The sequence below is a fragment of the Bombus bifarius genome, unplaced genomic scaffold (assembly GCF_011952205.1).
Source record: "Bombus bifarius isolate JDL3187 unplaced genomic scaffold, Bbif_JDL3187 scf7180000008000, whole genome shotgun sequence".
Classification (NCBI taxonomy): Eukaryota; Metazoa; Arthropoda; class Insecta; order Hymenoptera; family Apidae; genus Bombus; species Bombus bifarius.
This window is the reverse complement of record NW_022884379.1, coordinates 2169032-2185703: the sequence shown is the minus strand read 5'-3', so window position 1 is coordinate 2185703 and position 16672 is coordinate 2169032. Positions and strand designations below refer to the sequence as shown.

The 16672-nt window shown below is 36.6% G+C and overlaps 1 protein-coding gene across 1 annotated transcript; it reads right to left on the bottom strand.

Moving 5' to 3' along the window:
- Positions 1 to 1532: 1532 nt before the first annotated feature.
- On the bottom strand, positions 1533 to 15345 carry LOC117206260 (otoferlin-like). Its single transcript, XM_033445428.1, is given in 25 exon segments — positions 1533 to 1649; positions 1949 to 2121; positions 2373 to 2608; positions 2706 to 2893; positions 3291 to 3421; positions 3513 to 3838; positions 4240 to 4369; positions 4445 to 4589; positions 4904 to 5038; positions 5249 to 5475; positions 6258 to 6474; positions 6625 to 6894; positions 7403 to 7564; positions 7800 to 7934; positions 8244 to 8360; positions 9395 to 9718; positions 10593 to 10907; positions 11302 to 11640; positions 11673 to 11843; positions 12569 to 12774; positions 13428 to 13617; positions 13832 to 14000; positions 14695 to 14848; positions 14968 to 15109; positions 15181 to 15345. Coding segments are annotated over 25 exon segments (4884 nt in total).
- Positions 15346 to 16672: the final 1327 nt, after the last annotated feature.

Here is a 16672-nt window from a genome sequence, read left to right as displayed (position 1 = left end):
GGTTCCGGAACCAGGAGAACGAAGTATCCGGTCGGCTGTAAATTAAGGGAAATAAGATGTTTTCCTGTATGATTGATTCATGGTGAAGTATGATTGCGAACATTCCTAATGGAATTAACAAATACGTCGGCCTCCGTTGATGGCCGTCGTCATTACCATTGCTCATATAATTATATAATGGCGCTTTAATGTCGACGAAATGTGATCAGGTTTAATTACACTCGCCATTGAATGTCGATCGTTTTGTTGGAATAGCTAACAAACAAATGTTTGCATTTCACTGTTCATTTTGTTAGCGCAATGTTTAGTGATCTGAACGTGTTTATGTATATCTTCTTTGATGAATTTCACGATTTTATATCGAAAAGAAGTAGATAATCAGTTGAAAAGTAAGATTTAAATATCCGCGAACTACATATGTATCTTGTAAAATAAAACGAACTTTAAAATCTCATTAAGTTTGCAATTTCATCGAATAGCCGTGTACATGATAGGAAGAACAGAGAAAGAGAAGAATTAAAGATGTTTAATGTTGCGTGGATGTATAGTTACGGATTATAGACTTCGTATAGAACAAACGATCAACGCTCGTATTACGAATCGTATAATGGAGCTTGGTTTAATGTTATCTTTAGACGTTTCTTTATGCTCCGGGTGGAGTAGACAAACCGCGATTTAAGTGGATAACTTGATCTTCTAAAGATTGCTCGGAAATACATTGCCGGTGCTGGTCGAGCCCAAATTAACTCTACCGACTTAACAAAATAATCTGATTACCCAGCTACTTGCAGTTATACAGATTGATGGCAAAATCGAAAATTAATCTATTTAAGTTTGATAGCGAGCGATATATACGCTAATTTAATTTGCGGTTGAACATGAAATTAACTTTGATACGTTCATCATGATATGGTTTTATTTCGATGTAACCGAGGTTACTAATTTTATACGGATGATAAATGATTGACCACGTCTAGTCAGTTTCTTGTTAATAATTAAATATTTCTCTAATTTTTACGGTTATTTTTATACTGTTATGAATATGCACGTAATCTTTGAATGCATAGTGTTATCATTTAATAATATATTCGAATATATTCATATTGATAGGATTAGAATATTGACGTATATGAATAAATGACTATGTAGTCATTTGGCAAAAAAATTTTTGCAAAGAAACGGTACGGGAGATGATTTTTTGAAATAATTTTTCTATAGTTTTGTATGATATAAATTAACAATTCTAACATATTTCAGGATAACCTGGAAGACCATACATTTAAGGATTAAATTTATATGAATGCATAAATAAAAATTCTCTGGTACAGTGACATGGAAATATAGTAGAACTAATACTATTGGAAATTCATTAGAACTCGACATCAATCTTGTATAAACGTCGAATCATATTTCGCTCAAATTTTTGTCAAAGTAGGTCATCCTTCATGCAAGGTACAAGATATATTTCATCGTTACTTGTAGGTGTCTTTTTTTTTTATCGACTGACGTGGAGTTCCGTATGTATATCTCAATTAAGTATCGTCATACTTTGGTGCAGGAAGATTTTGAGGTGGATCCCTTCCTTTGCCCGCAGGTTGCTCGTCAGCCTCCTTCGCTTGCAATATTGATATTTCCAGTTCAATTTTACCCTATATCGATATATTACGTCAGCCTACTTCGATGTTTTACGAATATTTCTAAATAAACTTCAAAATAAGAAAATAAACGAAGAAGAATGGTCGAGGTAAATGGGCATATTCGCGATGTTCGTTAGCGAAGGAACACATTCCCAGCGAATAATTTTAGAAGGGATTAAAAGCTTTCATTTTAATGAGGACTTTGGTATTGACTTGATTTATAAAAGGAGACAGTGTTACAATTGCGATGGAGTAAAGTAAATGTTTGTTTCCTCGAATGTTAATGAACATTAGATTTTTATGATACGCACCGCCTGCACGTATTGGGCTGCGTTCACGCTACGCTCCAATGGCCACCAAGCTTTGATTCGTGTCACTTTGAACATATCGATCGTTGGTAGATTCGGATTGAGTAGCTCTAAAGTACAGTTTTTAGAATTTGGACTTCCCCGTGGCATCTTGGCTAAATCCAACGTTAATGCTCCTAAAAGTAGATAAAAATATTCATACCGATTGTGTCAGAACCTTTGAAACCTTCTGATACACATACATAAAATCTTACGAGACATTCGAATATTTATAGACTCTACTATAGATATACTATGCGTGTTATACGAGACAGGTTTTCCACGATAAGTGTTCAAATGTTTGCTTGTATATGCATCAGCGATATTGAAAATTCGTCTGCAGCAGATTAATGGATAAACACGACGATTAATCTAACGTTTGTTTTACCGAGAAAATCGTCCGAAGAGAAATGATCGCTGTCCCAAACTTGCAGGTGTAATCTACATGGCAGTTTGTCCTCGGTTTCGCTTATAGCAAAGATGGATGTCTTTTTGCGTACGATCATAACGCGCTCACCCTTGCAATACATAACGCGAAATATAAATCGCCAATTGAAATTGCCCTCTCCGGTTAAGGAATTATAATGAATGTCAGTTCTTTGATAATCGTCGTAAACAATCCAGCTGAAAAATTGATCATAGCGATTTATACAAAAATAGCTCATCTATTTCCTAGTAAATTCTTCAAATAGCCACCGCTATCTGCAATTTTCAAATTCACCCTTTCACGTAGATATCGGAACACTTTTCTCCGGTAAGGAATTGGCTGTCGACGAGGGGCACGTCCTCGGTGTTCCAAACGATCACACGGATTTCATATTCCTCTGGTACAGGTGGACTGATGTTCACTGCCGGTTTCGGAGGAAGCTCGTTAGATTGAAACATGTCGATCCAAAGTTCCAATTTACCCTGAAGCATCGTTCGAGAATGCAAATCGTGCTTTTAGAATGCTCGATGAGTATTTAGGCAGTTGAAAAATTGTTTAATTTCTGAATGTTACATTCGGACGATATCGTCTTCCCGACAATTCTAGATTAATTCTTTCACAGTGCACCTCAGTCTCTTCTGTCAAATATTTTTCTATCATGCTAACCATGAAATATAGTACCATAAATTTCTCATTAAAATAAATCAGAAATAATAAGTTTTAACGACGAGTCTCCAAGTATACGTCTTATGATTCTTTTTCTTCGAAGAAGACAGCCAGCTGTCGAAAGTTTAGCCAAACTCGCTTTTTATCTTAAACGACTCAATCTTAGTCACAATTCTACCGTAGATAAAAGCACAGACTCGTCTTTTTTACAACCTGCTCCAATCCTGGCCTGGTGGCATTAAAAAGCGGGCGTCTTTCGACGTGTTCAGGCACCAGGACGCAGCCACAAATAGGGAAATCTTGCCATTGATGAAGGACGTTCAGTGCCATACATTCTTGCCTCTCTGAATAGAAATCATCAATCACCGCTAAAGTGAAATTCATTCTGACGACACAGTTCCCTCCCGATCGAAACGATTAATTTTTAAAATGTACCGTTTTCCGCTTGCTCGTTGACGAATGGAAATCTTTTTCGCCCAATTCTCACGTAATGCTTCCGGTACTCCGGCAATGGGAGATTGTTCCTTTTGCAAAGTTGCTCGAGTATCTGCGTCGGTCTCTCGCGGTCTCTCCACTTATTGTACCCTCCCTCGTTGTACGTCTTGGAAATACCGCAAGTAGCTCGGTGTCTGCTATAGAACCGATTCTCCAAGTCGATCTTCGTCTGTCCTACTAAATCGTCAGTCGTAGTTGCATCGTAGTCCCATACTTGTATGATCATCATGTAATCTTGAGGGAAAGTGGCTTCTATCTCGAAGAGCCTATAAATTATTCGACATTAACGCCCTTACGCATTCTCTGTTCTATTGGGTGTCTTAAAACGAAACATATATATAGTATTATAATCAGAGTTCTCTTACACAATAATTTACTATTTAATAATATTAATGAATTGACAAGTCGAAATTATTTTAATATCTAGTACTTTATTCAATGTTTTAATATTTCTCCCAAAAAAGAGGGAAAGAGAATTCTATAATGTTAATCGCGATAGATTCAATAATGTTGCTTTGACTGAAAATTAGAAAAGTGAATGGCTTTTGAACGAGCGCTATCAAAGCGAATCACATGTAATCTACCGTGGAAAGTGGATAAAAGAATTATGCGACGTGGAAAATGCAACGGTCAACAGGGAGTTAACGAAATTAAAGTGCTATCGTACCGTCCGAAAATGGGATTTAGCTGATTCGGTATGTAATTCTTTTTATCATTGATAAACGTTTTTCCAAGCTTGACGCACAGATACGGGTCAGATTTTCCGCTGAGGGGATCGCTAGGCTGCAAGTCGATACCTATGGGTGAAATCGATTCATTCTCATTAGTTTATCACGCCATGTAAACGTCATAAAACGTCGTGTCTCGCACACCTTTCACGACGTAAAGTCTGACCAGAAATTTGATGGGATCCGATTGTGGATAATCGCCATACAGACCATTAGCCGCGTTTCTGCCGCTTTTCGTTTTGCAGGGCAAGTTGTTCGGGTGCGGCCAGTGATATACACAAATGCGTCCCTGTCAGTAGATGTTATAATTTTATTAATGGATTATATTTTATAAATGGATATTTTATCCCAATATTAGGTTATAGCAATGTTCATATTTCTTTGAATGAACGTCAAACATCGTTACTTTTACGTAAGATTTACATGATCAATTTTCATTATTACATTAAAACTAAATGATATCCTGTAACGTACAAGTTTGATTGTTCTATGCAAAATTCAAGATTCAATTTTAAGATTGAGGTATAAGTGATTCGAGTAACCCTGCTTTACTATGTATATGCAGATTGCAGAGATATTTTAACCGCTAGATTCGAGATAAACCTTGAACTTTCCAACGTAATTGTCTGTATCGTAGTCGGGATCCTCGCTTTTCTTCCCCTTCCATAGTTCGAACGATCTCAGACGATCCTGAAAGCCGGCGAATTGCGGTTGCATCTCCAGTTCTCCGTTGTATACCTGTTTCCCGTCTAATGAGACAGCTGAGCTGGTGAAAATGCGCTAAAGCGTAGGTACCTTGAACGTCGTCACGAGCTTCTGATCACCTGGTGACAAGCTGCCTAGCTCTCTGCTTCTTTCCTCCTGGAAACGCCATGTTTTGCTTAACAGAGATCCGTGGAAATTTACATACATCGAGTTACTCGCGTGATCGACCCTCGTTCGTCCTACCTCCATGGAAGCGAAGTATTTACTCCACCAGTCGAGAGACTGATCCTCTTCTGGCTTGTAGTCAATTTTCTTCTTCTTTTTTCTTCTTGGTATCACATGCGCGAAAATCTTCTTTAAGGACCGTAATATTTTCCTAATCCATGATTTCTTCTTGTACATCTTCTTGTACGGTATCAACTCCTTGTTCTCGTCTTCTTTCAATGGATCGTAATCGATCGGCAAAGGTGCTTAAGGATAACATTATCATATGAAATGAGTTTTTAAGAATGAGATTTGTAAACCTTAAGAGCCATCACCATAGGAAATAACGTTTATGTTTATCATGGATACAACACCCTAGTACAGTAGTATCTTTTATTTCAATTTTTATTTCGATACTTTAGCGACTGGTAATTTGTAATATTCACTTGGAACGCTTTATTTATTTCATTATCAAATTTGCTACCGTGTAGAGAACTTGTAAGATTTCAGAAATAATATCAATCGATGAATATTAGACGCACGTATAAATAAAAGAATTTCATTTTTAAGGATCTTTCTCTGATACAGCTGTATCTTCGAATGGATTGATAAACTAGATTTTGAATAAGGGACGAAATTCACTAATAACTAGAAGCAAGTTAATCTCAATTTCCAGCCGGATAATGCTCGAGCTCATGTTCCTCGAGGGGTAAAAAACATTTGTTCGTAGCGTATAAACATTTCGTAGAACTTTAATTAACAAAGTTTTCTATTGCGTGCGGTGTGGAACCACATTTTCCATGGTATTATTAACTTCCGTTGAAACCGACCGCGATCAAATATTTAATAACCACCTGAAATGCCTCCGAAGTTGGCGTACATTTTCTCTGAATCTATGGTATATGGTCTATGGTATACGATGAGGCATACCAACGTCATTGGACGTTGATATTTCACGCAAGGAATCGCTCGTGCTCCACGTTTTATATTTCAACGAACGTTATTTCAACAATATTTTGCATTTTTAGATTCGTAAGAAGAAACTTACAAATCGTGACAGATTGTCTTTTAGTCCATGGAGATTTCAAAATCGATTTGGTGCCGTGTATACGCGCGTCGTAATCCTCCTCTGTTATTAATTGCTCGAGAAAGACGTAAACGCTGGGTATTATGCAAATCCCGACGTATTTGAAGCATCCAAATCCTCGTGAGTCGTAAGCTTTTATTGTGATGCAGGGATAATAGATATCGAGCTCTGGCATGTCCTTAGAGAATTTTCATATATTAACGTATATATAATGCGTACATTGTACATACACATACGAGTATGTCGGTACATTTGAATCGAATTAGATATTTCCTTAACGTTAAAATAATACTTGTACGACGATAATGAAAAATGTTTGAAACGTTACCAGTTCGACGACAACATATGTCTGCTTGTAGTTACTGAATTTCTTGGCATTCTCCATCACTTCTGACTTGACTTGAACGGCGGCACACTCTATAACAATCTGAGGGTTTAACACTGGCATGCAATTAATCTTCTTCATGTCTCGTACGCCCCAAAATATAACTTCAAGCCTGTAACTCGTCATTTTTGGCCTGATGTCTTCCGGTATGTTGTAAATGACGTCTTGCATTGAGGAGTCTATAATTTTGTCCACAGACTTGTCGTCCATCGTCTGAAATAATACATAGTTGTACTCGTGTCATTAATATTTCGTGGGCTATTAAACGTAGAATAAACCGTTAAACTGTTCTTTAATTCTAAAGGTGATTTAATAAGTTTATTGCTACTGTCATGCCAACCACAATATTATATTTATTGAATATTATATTTATTGAAAAAATGATAAAGTTTAACATTTTGTACGTGTTAAACTCTTAAAATAGGATTTGTACCAGTTCATTTCATCGTTCGTAATTAAATATTCTGAAGAACTATCAATCGTCGAATTTCATTTATATTCATGCGACAACGTCATTTTTGTGACTTAACCTTTGTATTCCGATCTACGTTTGCATTTATGAATAGAATGGATAGCGCGCGTGGGAGACGGATATTAATTTCGTAATCAATCCGCGCGTAAGATGACAGAAAAGTTCATTAGCGCGGAGGCGGCAAAGATTCTCTCTCTCTCTCTCTGTCTCTCTTACGAGTCGAATATCGATCAGTATTACCTCTCTTACCTCTATGAGCTCGAAAGCAGCGAGCACCGAGCCGCTGAAATCCCTTTGCGATTTAAATTTGTACCACTCGAGTTTCGGAGGGAAATTAGGCGGCGAGTAAGTTTCCTCCGCCAGCTTAACTAATGGGATAGTTGTGCATCTCCCGCAGAACTCCTTGAAGCCCTGTAAATTTCGATTCGACATGATTTCAGGGTGAACCACTTAGAGCTTCTATCAATTTATAAATCACTGCCATATCGAAAATCGCATATGATTAAACATCAGATATACTTTGCAAGATTTGATATTCCGGACCATCCCCTTCTCCCTGTGCCACCTATCAAATTTTATCTCAGTACCATTGGGAAATACAGCCTAGAAATTTACTTCTATGAATTTAAAAAAGCATTTCACTTACGCATATATCCTCATCGTACACTTGCAAAATCGCTTTAGGCGGATTTGATTTAATGTACTCTTTCGTCCCATAAATAGTTCTCGGCGGTAGTATCAAAGTTTGATCCCAGAACGGATCCAGTGTCTGCTTAATAATCTGGAAAATTTCGAATACTTTCAATCCCCTGAAGTACCTTTTCAGAAACCGAGGAATTTCCTCTTACGATTCGAAGTTTGAAAAGTGCCAATCCTTGAAATATTTAAACGGACGTTTGAGATAGAAAATCGAAAGAAATCTAAATCGCTGCTCGTGGAACAGATTGCCAGCGACTTCCGTGGAAATCCATTTACAAATAACGGGGAACCTTCGAGGAATGGAACCGCGGAAATCTCCGCGGTAATAATAACGCGACGAGTTCGCGAGTCACCTCAGGAAGCGTGGGTGAATTATCGACACGAAACTTACTCTGGTGGAGGCCGTGTAACCGTGAAACGTGACACGCACGATCGGATCCAATAAACCGGATGCATCCATGCCAGGATCAAAGCGACCTTGGAATATGTGAGCTCGCAACTGAAATGTCTGCAACGCAACCGATGACAAACTCATTTTAACGTTTCGTTCGAAATATTTCCGACGATATTACATTAATGCGTCTGTGGAATAGTTAGATCTTTAAGATGGATCAACGTCAAGTTTGATTTTTGAGTCGTTGAATCTCGTTTCAGGTGACGCTTAAATTAAGAAAAAAATAATAGCTACTAAAGCCTGGATTCTTCGATCAGGACATTTTGATTGTTCGTTGATGTGAATCTCGATGGAAAGATTGATGATATTGGCACCTTTTGTTGTAGGTTGAATGCACAGTGATGCATAGTGTATTTGATAATATACTATATTTTGTAACGTAGCGGATATACTACAACATTTAATACATTGTTTGTCTCAATTCATTTATATTATCGGAACGCTCAAATTATTTCTCTATAGATTTATGTCACGTAAATTAATGATTTCGAAATGTTTTATTACATTTGGATACAATGCATTCAAAGAGTAACTCGTTCGTTAGGAGAAGAAAGCTTTTTAAGAAAAAACGCGTTGAATTTATGATGTCAAGCGATAATAATTTAACGCATACTCAATTCCGTGTAAAAGGTGTGTGCGCTCGGGGAATGCATTGCGGCGAAAATTAAAATTTCAATTTCGCGTTGTAGTTGTCAGGAATGCGTGCCGTTTCGATTGTTTAAATTTCTCTAGTGTAATGAAAGTATTCGATACTAAATTGCATTTCATCACATCAACGTCAAAAAACTTCCTTGACTCAAATAAAACTCTCGACAAAAGGAATAAAACGAAGGAATGTTAATTATCAAAGAGAAGAGTAGATAAACCGTCGTTAATATTGGAAATTATGAATGTAACCCAGTGCGTGACATGGCAATTAGAAAGGAAGGAAAAGAAGGTATTCTTGGCAAAGAAAAATATACCCTCGTTTTTGCCTGGCGTTTCTTGAATGCCAGGGATTAATTAAAGCCCCTGGCTCAAGCTACGAAACGAGACGCGTCTAAACTTGACCTTGCTCTGAAATTCTCACCAACGAGAAATTTTCATACCGTGGAACGTGTGTACTCCAAATATTTGGGAAACGAATCAATGTTTCTCTTATGGTCCACCTTGTAACCGGGTGGAATCGAGGCCCAACAAGCTCCTATATACTCGGCGTTTCCAAGCCACAGGAAGAGTTCAAGCTTGCAGGCCATGTAATCGGCACCTTCCTCATCCCGTGGATGTACCAAAAATACGTCAACCCTCTGACCGCATAATGATCCCCTTTCGGTCATTTCTTCTGAATAAATAATTCGTTCGGCTGGAAATCGTGCGTACGCCACTCGTTTCGAGCCGGCTATCATCCAAATGAAAACGTCAGGTAGGCCATGCTGGGGCTGGTAAATTTGTAAGAAGTCTTGCGTTGCTCACGGTAAAATAAATTTTCCATGGAGGTACGCGGAACAAGGAGGACGCTCGTATTTAAATATTTCATGACGGTTTGCAATGTCTATGAGTAGAAAGGGCAGCGCGTCGTTATCTTGCGTTCTCCATGGAAAATTCTTCGCGAGAGAAGAGACACAAGATCACGAGGAAAAAAGATATGCAAATTTAGAAGCAACTTTGTTCCTTGTTCTCCGAGGATTAGTTTCTTGTGTTTGTCCGAAACAAGCTGGTAAAGGGAAAAAGTCAGCGTAAAGCTTTTACCGTCTCATTGAAGTGTTTAAAACTTCTCCTTTCCGTCTCTCTACAGCGAAGATGTAAATTGAATACATATAGACCTGGTAAGATTTGTAAGTAGACCGGGGAATGTTTATGTCGAATGGAGGAAAGTGGAGGTTAAAGAATTTAAAAAATTTTCCAAGTAAATAGGAAAGTAAAAAATGTCGTAGGAACTTAATAGTCTACAGAATCACAAATGTAATCGGAATCAAGATTAATTTCTTCCTAATCTTTATATCGACGATAAAAATATTCACATTTCATTAGTAACTAGGTTACCTAGGTACTTCGAAGAGACGTCTTTTCGTAGATTAAACATATCTAGAGCGATAGTTTCATCTTCATTCGTCTCCAAGATATTCATAACCACTGTGAGTTATTTTAAATAATTACTTGAAACTACAATATGGAATTGAAAGCAATTCGATGATATTTCCATAAGAACATAAGCGGTTGTCAATGAAGTAAAAATAGTTATTCGATTTGCCAATTGTTCCAGAAATAGAAAATGTTCGTGACGGAGAAACATGAAATACAACTCACGTCTTCCCGTAGCTTTTTCACTTTAGCCAGATACTGATACGCATGTGCCATTGCGATTCTCGTGTAGTGATTACTGGGAAGTTCGCCGTTGATCTTGATCCTCTTTAGGATATTCTCGATCTCTTTATGGCATAGATTCACGCGATGGCGATCGAGCTTCGTGGTGCCACCTTCGTCATCGTATCGCCCCGTGTCTAATGTATGCAAATAATGTATGCAATGGCTCTTCATGGTACGAATCGTCTCGTTGTAGAATTTGTAAGTGTCTGGATGTTGGAGCTCGACCATGTCCTCTAGTTGTTCCAACTTTTGCTCCTGTCGTGGCAAATTAAAATTATTCTGGTATCGCTGTTCTAGTTTGGAAACAAACTTGCTCGTTTCCCGCTACCATCGTGAGAACTCGACTCCAGGATATATAAAATATTTCTTTCGAATGAAAGAACTTTTCGGTTGGCCGTTACGACGCTCTCATATTAATCGCGATTTGTAATTTTAGCACGTACACTGACTTATTGAGAAATTAATGCGAACGAATGGCCAGGTTGCGAAAGTTCTTAGATAAAGTTTCGTTGATAGAATGACAGGTGTTTAGAAAAGTTTGGAAGTAGGTAACTTGACCTACATCGAAGGAATAAGTCGAATTTAATAGAGCATTTACGATTTATCCAGCTTAATTTCCTTTTGATATCGAAGAACAAACGAAGCTCACTAGGAAATCGGCGATGAAAGCTAAGCTGTTACTGTTGTGCATTCGCCAATCGAGATTCGGCCACCAAGATCTAACGTAGAGGCAGGGTTTTCGCGAGCCAAGAGGCACGTAATTATATTTGCCATCCAATGTTCCAGTCAATCGTGGCAGGGTCTCGCTTTCGAACTCCGGTTTACGGTCTGGCATCTGGTTTCCTGTTGAAAATTGATCATATTTTACATAGGGCAACCGTACATAGCGTAACTTGTCGTTCGTATTAACAAGTAATTGGAGAGTGGAAACGTAGTTTCGTTATGGAAGTTCGAGTGGCGGGTCCCATATTTCGATCATTCGTAAAGAGTGGTTGAAGAAAGTATACACAAGAATCCAATACCATCGTTATTGTCCTCAAAGCATTGGCTGCGAGCAAATTGTCTGTTACCGGCATTCCCGAGGCTAACCTCGAAGCTTATCGATTTCGTCCAAAATTTTCCCCGATCGATCATACTTATATCGTATAACACAGTGACCAGGTAATATTCTTCCGTCTTCCACAAGCTTCTCTTTGAAAAAAGAAACGATCCGATAGTTAGTGGTTGTCAATTTAGACAAAAGATGAAAAGGTATTTCAAGCAGAGTTTGGAATTTTTAACCTAATCCTTAAACATTTAACAGATACAAAGAACTTAAGACATTGTAAAGTTGTTAAACTATTCCTTGCAAATATCATAAAATATCGTCCTACAAGAAAATGTTCATGAATTCGCTATAACAAAAGCAACCATCATACCAATGTAGAATCACGTAAACAGGTAGTTAAATCAATGAAATGTTATTACGTCGGGTTATTGTATAAATTATTAAGCGCTCACTCTTGCTACACGCTGAATGAAGCGTGACGGTGAATTAATATTTATTAATAACACACAAACTGTCGTTTTATCTTATTTATTGATTTCCAATTCTGAAAAATCTATTTATAGCGCAAATTTTGTCTAAGGAATCATACTTTTATATAAGCACAGAAGGTTTTATATAATATATATATCAGAGACGGCCCGTTTCTCCTTATTATCTTACATTTAAACCCTTCCTTCCCATTTTTCATTGTATATAGTTAAAAGGACTGAAATCTAATGCTATAACATTGAGCATTGCAAACTTGAGATTTGTCGACGCCTAATTAAAAGATTTAAAATTTTCGAGATTTGAAATTCTGCTCTTATAAAATAATCAGATAGTAATAGAAATTAATGTACAAAAGAAAGAATGATCACTGCAGATGTACCTCGATAATAGGAGCCGCGAGCTCTCTTTCAGCACTGATTCCAGCCGTTGTTGTTTCTGAGTCATCCATTTCAGTTTTTAAGGAGAGAAGAACTCTACCGCGATAAAAAGGAAGGGCTATCGAGCACTTGCCAAAACAGCTGTTCCTTTCTGTAGTCCCGGACCCATAAAAGTGTAGGAACGATGGCCCAAAGGTCGGTAGGAAACCTGATAAAAGTAACATCTAGCAATATATCAGGTTATTTTGTCTTCTGTGATCTTAAAAAAAAAATTTGGAAAAATTTCGTATCATATTGTAGATTGAATGATATTCATTACAATCCCATTTTATTGCTTACACAATTAAAATGTATATAGTCACATATTATGACTATATACAAAAAATTTGTGATATTAATAATCCTTTGTTTCAAAAATTTAAACGAAAATTTGATCTATAGTATATTTCAATCCATTTTTCAATTTATAACATCGGTATGGTATTGGTAATGGAAGAACGAATGTGAATTAAAAAAGAAAAAGAATATGTCGTACTATATCGAATCGAACTAACGTTACACGACGTTGGTTATATTAAATGCAGGCGAGTTAGCTGTTCACGAAAAAAAGGGTGGAAGAAGTTAAAGTACGAATAGAACAGAACAAACACAGAGGTAACAAACAAACGTTAATCAACGTTTCGATGGCAACTGCTTATTTGAATTTCGTTTACGTACGATATTCTGTCGTTTAATTTATCGATCTCGATTCGATGTTATATGTATTCCTGCTGTATTATCCTTTGAAATCTTTTTCTCGTGATTCTCGATACTCGAAGAAAAGAATTTCCAATAGCATGTATAATACTCATACGAATTTACCATACTCTCCAGAATTCGATATTTTGCTCAAGTTGAGAATATAAGAAGCCACGACACACGTTCGACAGCTATTAACACGATGCTTGATAGCAATCCTGACACGTTGACACAGTGATGGGAACATTTCTCTGAACGTAATCTTTTCATTAAATCGCGGCCTGTAGGTTTGCCATGCTTCGCTCGTCGTTTCCTGAAAACGTTGTCGAAATGAAACAAAAGGGTCATTCTATAAGCGTCATCGTGTTCTATTTTACATTTCGAATTTCTATGATCAAAGTCAAATGGTAAATCGGCTGAAAACATATGCGTACGCAGTTGGTAATTAGAAAGGTAAGACTTGAAACGATTGAAACTAATGAATAGGGAAAGTTGAATTATCGATGGCGATTTCAATTAATAATTACCTTCATTCCAGCGAACGATATCTGCACGAACGGGTTAATATTTTCGAAATCATTTTTTACGCATAGGCTGCTCATATCTGGTAACCCGTCAGCTCGATAAATCGTAAAAATGTAGCACGCTCGTTGCCTATAGGGTAGAAATTCACCACCGACAGGCAACAAGAGGTTCCTGTAATTATTCGCTTTCCATTAATCGGCTGACAAGCCAATGTGCTCCGAATTCGAATCCACCCCAAATCGATTTTGGAACACGCACAAATACCCTATTACATTAAAAAGGCTACTGGAATGTGTCTCTATTCTCTGTCGTACAGGCAATAGAACGCAATACGAGTATGTATGCAGATGTATAGCGAGGGGTTAAATTGTTGGTGTTGGAACGTATAAATTTATAGGGAAGTGCTCGAAGATTGGGAATGAATGTTGTACAATATCTTAGATTTATGGATATATAGGAAATAAATATGACTAACATTTAATATTTGGAAACCACAGAAAAAAATATGACCAACATCTTTGCTGATATTTCGAGTTTTATAGATTCACAGATAAAGAAATTTTTATTAAATGAAATCCTATCGGATGATGCTACTTATATTTAAAATTTGTGAATTTTATGATCTATAATGTTCAAGTTTAAATACAAATTTCATGCAGATATCAGAGCGTATTTTAATGGATTTAGATTAAAGACGCCCGTCAGGTAGAATATCGATTTCATGTTAATGTCATAAAGGAGTTTGCTACTTTTCAATTTGATTCTGAAGGCGTAAAATGTCTCAAGATCTTCAATTTGGAAATTCTTAATATCATACAATTAATAAGTGATATTACGTGTTAAAGTATTTTGGAGTGAAAATTACCCTTCGATGTCGTCCTCGCCCTCTGTATCCGGATGTACTTTCAATTTCTCTCCTTTCACATTAATCGCGATATTACATTTGACGTAACCTTTCGGTCCCGCAGAAACATCCTTTGGATTTGTCAGCATTGCCCATTTGTGATAATATTGATGATCTGTTCAGGTCGATAAATTTATTATGCCACTGCCTCTTTTCCAATATAATAAATTAAAAATTAAAATAGGATAACGGGGAACTAAGATGAATCGAGAAACTCAAGGAACTAAATATCACCTGGTTGATCCCAAACGAGAGCAACTTCGAAAGTCGTACTTCCATGAAACTTGAGACGTAAATAACCCTTCAGATATACAGCTATCGTAATTTTAGTGCTTAAAAGTTCGTTTAAGTTGCAAAAAAGATCGAACACGAAATACTGTAACAGTTAAAAAGTTTAATAGATGAAATCGATAAAAGTTTCGTGAGAACGACATTTTCCAATTTTACTTCATTATAGATTGGTGAATCCGTTCTTTCGCGAACCACCGTTTTTTTCCTCCGATTTCCCACTTTAACCACGACCATAGAATTTGCATTTTGGGGCAAATGTTTCGCTTTCAGAATCTTTATGCAAATCTGATAGACATTCGACCGAGTTTTCCTGGGGCTCATTACGTTTCGATATACTCGATTGTTTGTATTTCATATACTTCACGCTGTTTGATTTATCGTCTGTTTGATTGGCATATTTCATACAGGTGTTTATCCATTAATGAAAGTTAACTAATTATTTATCCTTTGGTAATAAGCGAAGATATGTCTATTTCCTTTAATGTTGATAAAAAGTAATTTTTAGAGAATTTAGGTGACTATAATAATACACAATAGGCTTTAAACTATTATGATAATTAATAATTATATTTTAATGAACATTCTTTATAGCGAATGTTTTTAAATGAACTTGATTATCTCCTTTAATCATTATTTAAATTTCATTGGCGAAATTAATATCATTGGCGAGGAATAAAATAAATTCTTTGGAAAAAACATTTAAAGCTTTGATTTTTAAAATGATTAAGATGTATTCAAGGTTATTAAAAAAATAAAATATTGAAATTATAACTATTACGATATTAAATAACAAGGGAGTTACTTTTTATCTGCAGTAAAGCTCTGTATTTATTCCTTGCCAACATATGATAAACTTAACGTATAATGGTAAAAACCATTGACTAAATTGTAGTATAGACTATAGCCGTGGGATACAAAACAGCATTGAATGTCACGTCTATTCTGTATATCATCGGTGCTGGCATCTGGTACCTTACGAGACTTTCCATCACATGTTCTGTTGTATCGACCACTCAGAGGTTTTATTACGCCCTCTACATTCTACTGTTTCACTGGCGTTGTAGTCTTTCTCTACACTGAACCGGTAACGTAGCAGGTGACACGAAAACAGCAAAGGGGTTGTAAGCAAACCCCAAAACATGGGACATAAAAAAAAACATTGAATGCCGAGTCCATTCAAAGTATTTCTAGTCGTTCACATTTACCGAATATTAAATTTCGCATCGAATTCAACTTTACTTGAAACACATTAAAAACGATTTAGTAAACAGCTAGGAACTTTTTATCTCAATTATCATCGTCTTTTCGTCGTAAATTTTCGTGGTTGTTTTAAAAAATCATTCACCGAAACGTTTGCAGTAATTGAAAATCTATAGGATTGCAATGCCCCGGGAGTGCTGACTTTGTCGGATTTAACGCTGACTCTGGAAAATGATTTTTCCTATTTATTGAGCCAGATGACCGAATTAATTCAATTAAATCAAACCTGTACAATTTTTGTGCAATCCGCTATCTCCATGCAAAAATTACACAGGTGGTTCTCCTGTAACATCTGCATCGTATTATACAACGCTTTATTTGAAACAAATAACGGTAAATCGATATCATGTAACGTGGAACTATAAATCTTATAAGTAAATTTTGAATA